Raw genomic sequence first — 13,687 nt, 5'->3', positions numbered from 1 at the left:
TACACATTGTAGCCAAAAATTATAAAATAATATCTAGAAATAATGAGTTTTTTTGACAAAAGAATTTCCTTTATTTAGCCAATAAGAGTAGTCTCCTGTTCTCAACCGAAATACGATTTATTGATATGTTTAAGGTGAAGTAAGAACATGACAAATATATACAGTTAACTTAATACTAAATTTTTATTTTATTTTTCATCATTTCTCTACATACATGACACATACATTTGATTAACATCGAACATGGAAGGCTGCATAAAACATAAGTCATACACATAATAAAATTACATGAAATATTGAACGCTGCAAATACAAAATAAAATGATTAACTTACAATATGTATTTAAATCATTGACAAAGACATATACATGTTAATGACAAAAGCTATGGTAAATGTACATTGAAAATTCACATTGTGTTTCAAACAAATGTGTCAGACATACAAACAATAATGTTTTATTATTATGTGCAATATTTATTATTAACTATGTAGATATCTTCATTGTTGAAATCAAACAGTTAAAGATAAAATACTTTATTTTTTTATGGTTTAGCATGGTGCATTAGAAATAATAGCCTGCATTTCCAGTGTCTGCAATGGATTTGGACTAGTCTTCTGACGTACGTGTCCCTACAATGGCAGACCTTAATTCTTTGAATTGACCTTCAACTAGCTCATTGGACAGGTGAACAAACTTTGTGAATGGTTGTGACCTCCAATCCACAGTTTGTTTTAGGACATGGTTAATGGACTCACAATTGTTGTTTGTCCAGTTTGGGGGAATTACCTCATTCCTTATAGGGTCGTTAAATCTGGGAAACTAGATTCAATAGCCTTGACCAAGGCCTTTTCATCGTCAGTTCCAATGACCAATTTGTCGGAACTGACTCCTAACTTGAGCTTCAGGTGATGAAAAAAGTGACTATATGTTTCAAAATCACTGTGGTCGTGTATGAACATGGGGCCTAAGAAAATTGGGGGGGTCACCAGTGCAGCGGCGATTGACGGACAGTTGTTTGTAACAAGTAACTGTCACGTGTTTACAAATTCAAACTCAGTGATTTGGCTATCATTTACTAAAGGTACAAAATGGTTTGGTACAAAGTTGCTTATGTCAACAGACATCATCGTCCACATGACGGAAAATTGGGGTTGTGAGTTTCCGGCATCATATGATAATCCACTATATGCACACGATTTACAAACAAATTTGAGGTTTTTGGCACTCCATGACTTAAGGTCTTGCTCGGACATTTAGCATGAACCCAATTCCTACAAATAGAACAATGTATGCATTGATCACTACTACAGTCAACAACACATATAGCACAAGGAAAGTCATCCATCATTAATTATTTCAGAGTGTAAAGTTCTATTAATTTGGACTTCTTTAAAACTCACAGCAATAACTTACCTTTTTACTCACGATTGTTATTTATGAATCTTCAAATGAAGCCGTCAATTTGTGTGAAAATCACCCGCAATTATAAAAGTACACGTAATGCGTTCCTTTAATGCGTAATTATTATGGTATTTACTCAACACGTGTCACAGAGCCGAAAAGGGTTTACCCAAATTAACACACTTTCAATAATACCAAACTGTCCCCCAAAAAACGTGCCGCTACTTTGTGGGGTGTCATATACCGGGTGATAATTATGTTGTTTTAAACATCGCCTGATTTTGTGCATTTGGTGTGGTCTGGTTATTAGTGTCCATAAGTAAGCTAATTTATCTGAAGATGAGAACTTCGCTGTTTAAAAACTCCTTTTTTCAATTTTCATATAAACAAAAATTAAAATTTGAAAGCCCTGAACTATACCGTAGATCTAAGTTAGTTTAAAAGAAAATGTTTTTTAACGACATTTTCGACCTATATCAAAGGCAATGTTTCAAGTATATTCCAAAATACTTTCAAATGCTGTTTATTGATCTAACATTTCCATAAGAATATAAATTCTATTATTTGAATCCAAATCCATAATCATTTTCATAATACAACAACTAATAAGTTATTTTTACCTGCGTTAAATCGTCTTTCGGTTGGCGAAGGGAGACAACTATTTCACTGACATATTGTCTTTATTCAATTGAACAATAAGTAAATATTTTCATGAACTTTTTCATTTTTATGAGTGTGTTTTAGTTATATGAATATTATGAGATCATCATTAATTGGAATAATTGATTATTTTGGAAGCTTTTATCTGTCTTTCGGTTGGCGAGTCGGCACGCGGAATTCGATCTCCAACACTGAAATTTCAACTGCCTATTACATCATTATATTTTAATATTTTTCTCTCAAATTTTGTTTGGTAATGTATTTGTATAATATTAATATGAAAACAATAAAATAAATGCATTAGAAGGCGTCTTTCGGTAACTTTCATGCGTCTTTCGGTAATTTTATCCGTCTTTCGGTAAATAATCGTATTTCGGTAAGTCTAGGGACCGGAATGTTGCCGAGTAAATTTAGACGAAATTAAAATATGAAATAAATCCAAATTTTATAATGCTTGATTCAAAACAACAAACATTAAATGTATGTATAAAATAAATGCAAAAAAAGTTTGATGTTTGCCATGTTTTGTATATATGGACCTTATTTTCAATAATTTTATATTTGTTTTCGATCGAATATCTATTTTTAGAACTGACATTTATTACTCATTCACAGTTGATAAAATTTCAGAGAAAAAAATGTTTGCACAGATCCCTTCATCAACATCAGGTGTGTATAAATCTATAATTAATTATTGGAATGTACTAACAGAAAGTCTTAATCTAGATTACTGTTGTCAAATTGAACAAAAGTCAATACTTTGTATGCTAGTTGTGTTTCGTACTCAGGTCTTTCGTACCACCATGGTTTCATACAAATGTATGTATAATGAGTGGTGATGTATGTGTAACGGTGTTAGATTGTTAAAAATTTGTAAGCGTTATTGAAACTTAATAGGATGCTTTGTTAAATTGGTCAAAATAGTATATCCTGTCAACTGTTAAATAGTGGATGATAGAATCATTTAGTACAATGGTACTTGATTAGTTAATGTATATATTTGTTGCTGAAGAGACTTCAGAGTGACAGAAATAATGTAAGATAAAGAGAGTTTAGGTAGAGACATTACCATGATTAATGTAACTGTTCTTTAACGTCCCCACAGTGGTCGAAAATAACACAAGCCTGCAAGCCCTTAGTCCAAACAATTGTACATTGACAGATTTTTTTACGATTTTTGATATGGCAAATCCTTCACGTACTAATTGTTTTGTACCAAAAGCGGGTAGTTGTTCCGATCGGGATTCCGGGTTAAAGCATATTGCGTCCAAAAAATATCACAAAAACAAGAAATATTACTAGATAATGTTATTTTATATTAGTTCCGTGCACAAAAAATAAATATCCAACAAATAATTATGAGTTTGAGGGTTTTTTCTTCATTTCATTCTGTCAAAACATAATGTAAGGCTGCAGTTCACAGTTTTACAACAATTGGAGCATTTCGGTCATGGCCGAGTTGTTACCCATTGTATTTACGAGGTCTATAACAAAGCTTGTCGGAGGTGGCCAAGTTGTTACGATTGGGTCGAATTGTTCCGCTTGGCATAATTGTTGTCTGTGTCAGTCAAGTTTCGTTTTATTGGAATGTTAGATCATGTGTTTAATGCTTGTTTTGTGCAAAATAGCTTTGTACTTACATGGTAAAATATGAATATAAACCTTTATTATCCATTTCAAACATAAAATACTTCACTAAATACAATTTCAATATTTTTCAAACCCACCCAGTTTTTGCACAAACCTGTTTAGACGTTAGGGATTGGAAGAATCCCGTATAATACGTCTATTATTTTAGACTAGCAAGCCCTGCACTGGTAAAATGTCTTACGGGCTTGCTCAAATTCTGAATTTTATATAGCAGGGCTTGTTCAAAATTTGATGCCAAGCTATAGTATATGAATTCGGGCTTTCCTGTATGCCAATTATACTGATTTCAAATCATGCAGTTATGCATGATGGTCTTTCAATCAGGGCTTGACAGTCCACATATAATCATGACCATATTGGGGATGAGCTGTTACTTCTGTATACATTTGGTTCAATCAATTGTAATCAATTTGTACATTTTTAGGTCAAGTTAATCGGCCGGAATTGTATGAGGTAAAGTATTACTTTTTATTATTTTAATTATACATTTCCATGTATTTTCATGACTTCCTAAATTTTCATGTAAACAAAATTCGCAGAAAAGTTCAACAGCTGTAAAAATGTAATAAATGCTCATGATATAATGGATAGTATTCACTGCAGTCAAGTTAAGTGCTACGTTTAGGTGTTATATTAAAATAGTAGCTGTAAATTTTATCTAAAACATTTTTGAAGCACATTTTCAGAGTGTATAGAGTGACTGCTGTCTTTTTTAACTGGACGATATTTTCCATTCCAAGTACAAATCCATGATATATCAATAGTCTTTTATTTTGTAGGAAGTGAAGCTCCACAAAAATGCCAGAGAAAGAGAAAGGTAATCTACTTAAATATCTGATTATGTAGTACTTACTGTCAATTAATTCTTGAAGATTTTGTAATGTAAGTTGGTATTTTTTTTTTTCATTCATCATATTACGTGGTCAGAATGAGATAAAATACTGTAGTGTTGGAAATTATTTGAGATTGAAATCCGATGGATGATCAATATTTTTATAATTGTAAAAACACTTTATTTTGTGTCATTGTCTTCAACTTGTCTGGGTTTTTTAATTCATCTTATACTGATAAATTACATTAGTTGCACATTGAAGAATTTAAATGGGAGAATTAATTTTGGTGAAAATTTAGTGGAAAGTTTCTGTTCTGCAAGAAGAGAAATGGCACCAAATGGTTTACTTGACAAATTGAATCAATATTAAATTATGAAAAAATCATTATAGAAAGTTGCAGATGTTCACCTTTGTGAACTGATATTTTTTTTTATTCTAATCAATCACCAGACCAACACTATTTAATACATAATAACATGACATCTTTGAAAATATTTAAAACTGATGTGATAAATTAATGTGAATGTCTTCTTCATTTCAGATATGATAATCTTGCTGACTTGTATGCAGTGATCAATACCATACAGTCTCTTGAGAAGGCATATGTAAAAGATGCCATTCACCCGAAAGAGTAAGTATTCATATGTAAGACCACTGGCATTTTGATAGTGTTTGAACAGGGTACGCACAGACTTGGAAAGAACTTGAAATGTATACTGCTGGATGAAATGTCCGTAAATTTGCAAAAAACCACCTAGGGCTGGCAGCGATGCAAAAGTTGGTTGGAAATGTCAAAAAATAAATCGTTTAAAAAATACATGTTTTATTTACCTTTGATGAACAATCTTTTTTGGGAGTGAAACATTCATTCTTGGCATCATGTTTTGGGTAAGTTAGGAGTTAAACAAATTTTACCAAAAAATATTTTAACAGATTTTGGATCAAAAAGCTTTCACTTTATATAGAAATGTCTGTCGACATTAGTACTTCGTTTTTATGTCAAAATGCCCCAGACTACATATTCAACAATGTCTTGAGAGATCTTGATGATATCTAGTCAAATCAGAAAGTTATTCAAAAAAATAATGAGTTTTCGTGGATGAAATTCATTTCGGGTTACAAAAACGCATATATCTTTTTTGAAATAGCTCCAATCAACACAAAGGCACAAGACACTGTTGATTGGGCAGTTCTGATAAATTTGACTCACAAACATATTTTTTTTGTATTAAGAAATACCGGGAAAACGTAAATGCTTTTTGATTGGAAATCTGAAAAAACATTATTTCGTAAAAAATGCTCAACTCCTAATAACGTCTTTTCATATGAGTCATACTTGTTAAATATTGAAACGCAAAACTAAATAGTTACTCTGCTTTTGTAATCTTTTGGCGTGCATGTGATGGTACGTGTATAGTACGGGGTTTCGACTCCAGTGGTACAATTTACGTTTTTTGAATGTCTTGCATTTTTAACAAAATCTGTTTTTTTGCTTATCCTTGGCTGGTTTAGCTCACAATAAACACAAAGCATGAAAGTTAGTGACATCAGCTCTGCCCTGAAATCCCATATTCTGATGGAGACATAAAGGGAGACTAAATGTTTGACAGGTGACCATGTCACAAATATTTGTTATTTTCATAGCTTGCTATTAAAGGAACTATACAACAGATTGGCACCAAAAAAGTTTTTTTCTGTAACGGATCTCAGGACAATTATTTAATAAAATGTTTTACTCTTTAATATCGTAATTGTAAAAAAAATACCAAAATGTAAAAAGGAAATCGAGTCGGAGACTGGATTCGAACCGGTGTCTCCAAAATTGCAGTCAAGTGTTGTATCAACTGTGCTACGAAGGCTTACCCTAAACGGTTGGAATATTTAAGCTATATACCTAACTTGGTAATATCACGTGATAACATCGACTAGCCAATCACGCATAAGGAATGAATTCTACTAGGTAGACATACCTAGTAAATAAATCTCTTAGTGGAAAAATACGAAAAAAATGCGAAAAATAAATTATTTGTAAACTAGGTGGTACCGTTCAGCCAATAAGTTTCAATGCATTGTACACATCCATACCAAGTTTATGTCAGTTTTGGACAATTTTCTCTTTTTTTTGCTATTTCATCATACGGATTACAGCCCCTTTATTGAAAGTGTTTAAAAATATGGGTAAATATTTGTAATTAAAGAAAATCCTTGAAAATCGAATAAGAGTCCTAGAAATCTCCTTGAAAACTCCTTAATTGTTTAACCAGTCTGGCTGTATGAATCCTGGAACAGTTAACCTTGTTGTTTTCTATAACTGATGATGTTATGATTTTTTCATCAGATAAGTTTGTTCTTATAATTGTCTTGTTATAGGTATACTGGTGCATGCTCGAAACTCCTGGTCCAGTTTAAGGCTGCATTCAGACAAGTTGCTAAAGACTATACAGATGTTGAGGCCTTCATGAAAAAATACAGGGTAAGTTTTAATGAAGATACAAATTTTTCGAAATATGTGAATAAATATCAATTGTTTTCTTTGACTTAAAACTAGTGATGACAGAAATACCCCTTAAATTATTCCACTTAGCCTTATGAATGAAGAAGAGGACAGGTATCCCCATGTATCTCTCAATGAGCACATGTATGTCTCTGGTGGTACACATGTGTCTCTGGGTGATCACATATCTCTGAATGAACACATGTTTCTCTTGGTAAACACACATTTCTCTGGGTGAGCACATGCATCTCTGGGTGATCACAAATCTCTGAGTGAACACATGTTTCTCTGGGTAAACACACATTCCTCTGAGTGAGAACATGCGTCTCTGGGTGATCACATATCTGAGTGAGCACATGTTTCTCTGGGTAAACACACATTCCTCTGAGTAAACACACATTTCTCTGGTGGTACACATGTATCTCTGTGTGATCACATATCTCTGAGTGAGTACATGTTTCTCTGGGTAAACACACATTCCTCTGAGTGAGCACATGCGTCTCTGTGTGATCACATATCTCTGAGTGAACACATGTTTCTCTGGGTAAACACACATTCCTCTGAGTGAGCACAGGTTATCTGGGTAAACACACATTTCTCTGGTGGTACACATGTATCTCTGGGTGAGCACAAATCTCTGAGTGAGCGCATGTTTCTTTGGGTAAACACACATTCCTCTGAGTGAGCACATGCATCTCTGGGTGATCACAAATCTTTGAGTGAACACATGTTTCTCTGGGTAAACACACATTCCTCTGAGTGAACACATGTTTCTCTGGGTAAACACACATTCCTCTGAGTGAGCACATGCATCTCTGGGTGATCACAAATCTTTGAGTGAACACATGTTTCTCTGGGTAAACACACATTCCTCTGAGTGAACACATGTTTCTCTGGGTAAACACACATTTCTCTTGGTGAGCACATGTTTCTCTGGGTAAACACCCATTTCTCTGAGTGAGCACATGTATCTCTGGGTAAACACACATTTCTCTGAGTGAGCACATGTATCTCTGAGTAAACACACATTCCTCTGGTGGTACACATGTATCTCTGGGTGAGCACATGTATCTCTGGGTGATCACATTTCTCTGGGTGAGCACATGTTTCTCTGGGTTAACACACATTTCTCTGGGTGAGCACATGTATCTCTGGGTAAACACACATTTCTCAGGTGGTACACATGTATCTCAGGGTGAGCACATGTTTCTCTGGGTAAACACACATTCCTCTGAGTGAGCACATGTATCTCTCGGTAAACGTATGTATCTCTTTTTGGTTAAGCACATGTATGTCTAGGTGAGCACATGTTTCTCTGGGTAAACACACATTCCTCTGAGTGAGCACATGTATCTCTGGGTAAACACACATTTCTCTGGGTGAGCACATGTTTCTCTGGGTGATCACATATCTCTGAGTGAGCACATGTTTCTCTGGGTAAACACACATTTCTCTGAGTGAGCACATGTATCTCTGGGTGATCACATATCTCTGAGTGAGCACATGTATCTCTCGGTGAACGTATGTATCTCTTTTTGGTTAAGCACATGTATGTCTAGGTGAGCACATGTTTTTCTGGGTGAACACACATATCTCTGGATGAGCACAGGATCTCTGGGTGAGCACATGTATCTCTCGGTGAATGTATGTATCTCTTTTTGGTTAAGCACATGTATCTCTGGGTGATCACATGTTTCTCTGTGTAAACACACGTTCCTCTGAGTGAGCACATGTATCTCTCGGTGAATGTATGTATCTCTTTTTGGTTAAGCACATGTATGTCTAGGCGAGCACATGTTTCTCTGGGTGAACACACATATCTCTGGATGAGCACAGGATCTCTGGGTGAGCACATGTATCTCTGGGTGAGCACAGGATCTCTGAGTGAACACATGTATCTTTGGGTGAGCACAGGATCTCTGAGTAAACACATGTATCTCTGAGTGAGCACAGGATCTCTGAGTGAACACATGTATCTCTGGGTGAGCACAGGATCTCTGAGTGAACACACATATCTCTGGGTGAGCACATGATCTCTGGGTGAGCACAGGATCTCTAGTTGAGCACATGTTTCTCTGGGTGAACACACATATCTCTAGATGAGCACAGGATCTCTGGGTGAACACAGGATCTCTTGGTGAGCACATGTTTCTCTAGGTGAGCACATGTATCTCTGGGTGAGCACATGATTGTCTGAGTGAACACACATATCTCTGGGTGAGCACATGTTTCTCTAGGTGAGCACATGTTTCTCTGGGTGAACACACATATCTCTGGGTGAGCACAGTATCTCTAGGTGAGCACATGATTGTCTGAGAGAACACACATATCTCTGGGTGAGCACATGTTTCTCTAGGTGAGCACATGTTTCTCTGGGTGAACACACATATCTCTGGGTGAGCACATGTATCTCTCTGGGTGAACACATGTTTCTCTGGGTGAACACACATATCTCTGGGTGAGCACAGGATCTCTGAGTGAACACACATATCTCTGGGTGAGCACAGGATCTCTGAGTGAACACACATATCTCTGGGTAAGCACAGGATCTCTGGGTGAACACATATCTCTGGGTGAGCACATGTATCACTCTGGGTGAACACATGATTCTCTGAGTGAACACACATATCTCTGGGTGAGCACATGATTCTCTGAGTGAACACACATATCTCTGGGTGAGCACAGGATTCTCTGAGTGAACACACATATCTCTGGGTGAGCACAGGATTTCTGTATGAGCACATGTATCTCTCTGGGTGAACACATGTTTCTCTGGGTGAACACACATATCTCTGGGTAAAGGGTGTGATTTAGGATGTAACATATAGGGTGTGATTTAGGATGTAACATATAGGGTGTGATTAAGGATGTAACATATAGGGTGTGATTGCATTGCAGCTTGACTGTCCATTAGCGCTGGCCCGTATAAAGGAAGACCGACCAATCACAATCAAGGATGATAAGGGCAACACTAGTAAATGTATAGCAGATATTGTCTCTGTAAGTATTACATATAAATGTTGCATGTTTGATATCTATTAGGTTCATGAATTATAAATATCAGTGATTCTTAATCTCGTTTGGAGTTTCTTTGGTGTATTTTACACAAAAAAGGGATACAGTTAATTCTTCTCTGTGTTGTCATTTAATCTTGTCTGTTATTTAAGGATTGATCACATTGTTTCCTGTGTTCGTGCTGTATGAACAAAAGAAAGCAGGCAAGCAAATTCCATTAAGGGTTCTAGTGCATCTTGGGAAATTAGCATGCCTTCCTATCTTCATACAGCATGAACTCATGAAATCATGTGATCAATCCTTATATTTACTTTCTAAGTAATTATTCATAACATTCATAACAGTTAAGAATTACTAAAATCTTCTGCAGCTGAGTTTCTATTTTAAATTGAAGAATATGGACAATATAGGTTTGCACATTGTAACATGGTTGTGCTAATCCAGTCAGAGTTCAATATTGAAATCAACAATGACATCATAGCCCATACAAAAGTCAGGATTTTTCTGGTGAATGTTTATACTGAAGTTGAGAAAAATATTGAAAAATACCAACATATTTATTATTAAAGAGTTTAACATTTCTTTTTTCAGCTATTTATTACAGTGATGGACAAATTGAGACTTGAAATCAGAGCTATGGATGAGGTAAGGATATCTTTTTAATAAATGGATGTAGACTTGCTGTCACAATATGCCATTTAAATAAGTCAAGACAATAAATGTTTTATCCTAACTGTTTATATATTTTTGCCTGCACAAAAAAGCATGATACTAGTAGACATAAAAGCAAGTATGGTACTTAATGAGTGAAAATTGGTGCTCATACATCATCTTGTGAAGAAATACCTGAGAAAGTGTGGTTGACTGTTCTTCCTTGTTTGCCCAGTACAAGTCCTGTCCTGTATACTGTTTCAGATCCAACCAGACTTGAGGGAGCTCATGGATGCAATGTGTCGTCTCAGTATTCTCTCGGCAGACTTTGATGGCAAACAGAAAGTAAACACATGGTACGATGTGTTGTTTGTTATATTTGATGGTGTTCTTTTTAAAGAAAATTTTGTTTTTGTAATCTTTGAATTATCAGTATTGGCACTCAAAAGCATTTAACAATTTAGCACTGGTCATAACAAAAAAGGAAGTGCATAACATTGAGTCATCAGGTATAAGGTAACAATACTAATACTGCTATTACTCTGTCTTAAGAGAAGTGTATCAGGAATATTTTCGCTGTTAAGATGAAAGGATAAATAAAAGATATACTTAATTAGAAACTGTAAACTTAATTTCATATGACTTTAGCAAAAGGGTTTGAAAAATCACACAAACATTGTTATTGATTTTTCTTTACTTTGTAGAATTTCATGAGTCTCAAAAATAATGGATTTTCTTTTATATGATATTAAATATATTACAGGTTGGACAAGTTCAACAATATGTCAGCCTCTGAGGAGCTGGATGACTCTCAAGTGCGACAGATGCTGTTTGATCTCGAATCTTCGTATAACTCCTTTAATAAGGTCTTACATGACAATTAGCTGGGTGTTATGTGATAAACATTGAATGATACTGATCCGGATATTTTAAGGTTCATTTTGTAGATTGTATATGCTGGTCATGTATACAGGATAATTGAATTGGTTTCTTCTTAAAATTTCTGTTTTTGTCTTGATGAATTAAACATGTACATTGGAATAAGAAAAAAATATGCATGTTCTAGGGTTGTTCCTAACGCTCTTACTAAAATATTATGACTGGCTTTAGCTACTTCGTCAAAGTAGAAAACAGATGAATGTTGGCCTCACTCATTGTTTTTGTTTTTTAGCTCTACTGGCCAAAGGCCAGAAGAGCTTATGCGATGGTAATGTGTACGTAGTATGTGCATCCGTGCGGTCATGCGTCTGTAAACAATTGGTTGTGAACACGATACAGTCTTCAGTTTTGATTGTATCTCGATGAAACTTGTACAGTATCTAGATATCCATTAGAGCTCAGTTCCTTTCGAAAACCAGCCAGATCCGCCCATAAATGCCTAGATTATGGGCCATGAAAGTTTTAAAGAAATGCTTTCTATTTTTAGCCAGGTCTGCATGAGCGAATTCTATTTTTAGCCAAGTTTACATGTACATGTAAATTCAAATTGAGTTAAGGGAGACAATTTGCAAGTCTAGGATTTGAGAGACAATTTGCCTTTTGCTTCTGCAGTTGATTTTGTGAATTACTCTGCCTTGTTCTTGTTGAAAGCCCAAAGGCCATTTTTTAGCTTTAAGTTCTGTAGTTTGCGCATTCATCTTAACAAAATTGGTTGTGAATGTTTAAGTTATGCACCTGGTGTCATTACTGGCCACACCTAGGGTTCACAGGTTTGGTAAACATAAATCTGGAAAGGTTTGAAAATCTTTTTGTGTGCTCGTGCATCCATCTCAGCACAATTGATTATGAGTGTTTGTTCAAATTGATCAATGTTGTCCTAGGATGCCCTTGACTTTGACCTTTTGACCAACCTTTTTAACTTTTAAAACTACAGAAATTTTTACTATGAGTACAGTTTTGAAAGCATTTTTTTTTGTCATATGACTCTTTTTTGGCACATATTAAAATAGTTCATGCAACTAATCTGCTTACAATACTTTCTGGGCTCAGATGTTGAATGTGCTACGTTTTCAGGTAACCCAAACACAAAACATAAACTATATGTCTGTTGCCTTTTACCCATACAAACATGCTGTAGATTGATATGACCACAAAAGCCATGCCAGTAGAGCATAGGCCCTTTTGGGCCTCTTGTTTATAAACTACCGTACATGTATATTTTATTTCTTAAGTTTACTCTACATCAGAATGTTGCGATGTTACTCACTTATGATGACATATGGAGTACATGACTTCTTTTCATTCTTCAAATAAATATTACTTCTTACCGTATGTTCTTAACGTACATTTTTGTTGTTAAGTTTTGTAATTAATAATGTAAATAATTGTACAAAATGTTTTGTAAATTAGACAGTAACTTAATAAATGATATATATTTATATTGTTTTCATGTTTAATGTGGAACTGATTGTCAGTTATGAATTAAATGGCCTTAAAGCACCAAAAAAACATTTGGGGTGGCTCTATAGTAATCACCATTTTTTTTCGTCAACATTTTTTATGGGGGGTTTTCCTCAAAAACCTTTTAACTGCCAAAGATATCATCTACAAACATTTCTACATATGCTAACAGTTATATAACTTGTAGCTTAAATATTGTCAGATTAATGGCTCTTTGTAGAAATCACTCCTACGCACAGGGTACAGAAGGTAGAAAATTCAGCTCTCTATATGCTTATCAAATAATGCTCACCATGAGCCAATTTCTGACCACTGTGCGCAAGTGTGAAATTATGCACACACTTTCCACCAGAACTTTTGTTGATCAACAAATGACATTGTTAACTTGTGTGTACCAGAACCATAACTCTGTGACCAATGTTATGAAATTATCTCCCTTAATTCAAAAAAGATGGTCAAAACATGTTGATGTTAAAAAGTAAATGAAATTTAAATATTGATTAATGGTTATATTTGATTGACTCGTGTCAATTTCTAGAAAAGACTATGTCACACATTGTTTCCTCCCTTAAATGAACATG

At 34.9% G+C, this 13,687-nt stretch overlaps 1 protein-coding gene across 1 annotated transcript; it reads left to right on the top strand.

Annotated features, from left to right (window-relative positions):
• Positions 1-2,629: 2,629 nt before the first annotated feature.
• Positions 2,630-13,086, top strand: LOC128213685 (vacuolar protein sorting-associated protein 28 homolog). The gene is made up of 9 exons (XM_052919687.1): positions 2,630-2,732; positions 4,138-4,166; positions 4,493-4,530; positions 5,088-5,177; positions 6,917-7,019; positions 9,939-10,040; positions 10,647-10,700; positions 10,971-11,062; positions 11,470-13,086. The coding sequence occupies exons 1-9, from the start codon at positions 2,702-2,704 to the stop codon at positions 11,588-11,590; spliced, it is 660 nt and encodes a 219-aa protein (XP_052775647.1). The 5' UTR covers positions 2,630-2,701; the 3' UTR covers positions 11,591-13,086.
• Positions 13,087-13,687: the final 601 nt, after the last annotated feature.

Source organism: Mya arenaria, chromosome 13 (assembly GCF_026914265.1).
Source record: "Mya arenaria isolate MELC-2E11 chromosome 13, ASM2691426v1".
NCBI classification, from domain to species: Eukaryota; Metazoa; Mollusca; class Bivalvia; order Myida; family Myidae; genus Mya; species Mya arenaria.
This window is presented reverse-complemented; position numbering and strand designations above follow the sequence as displayed.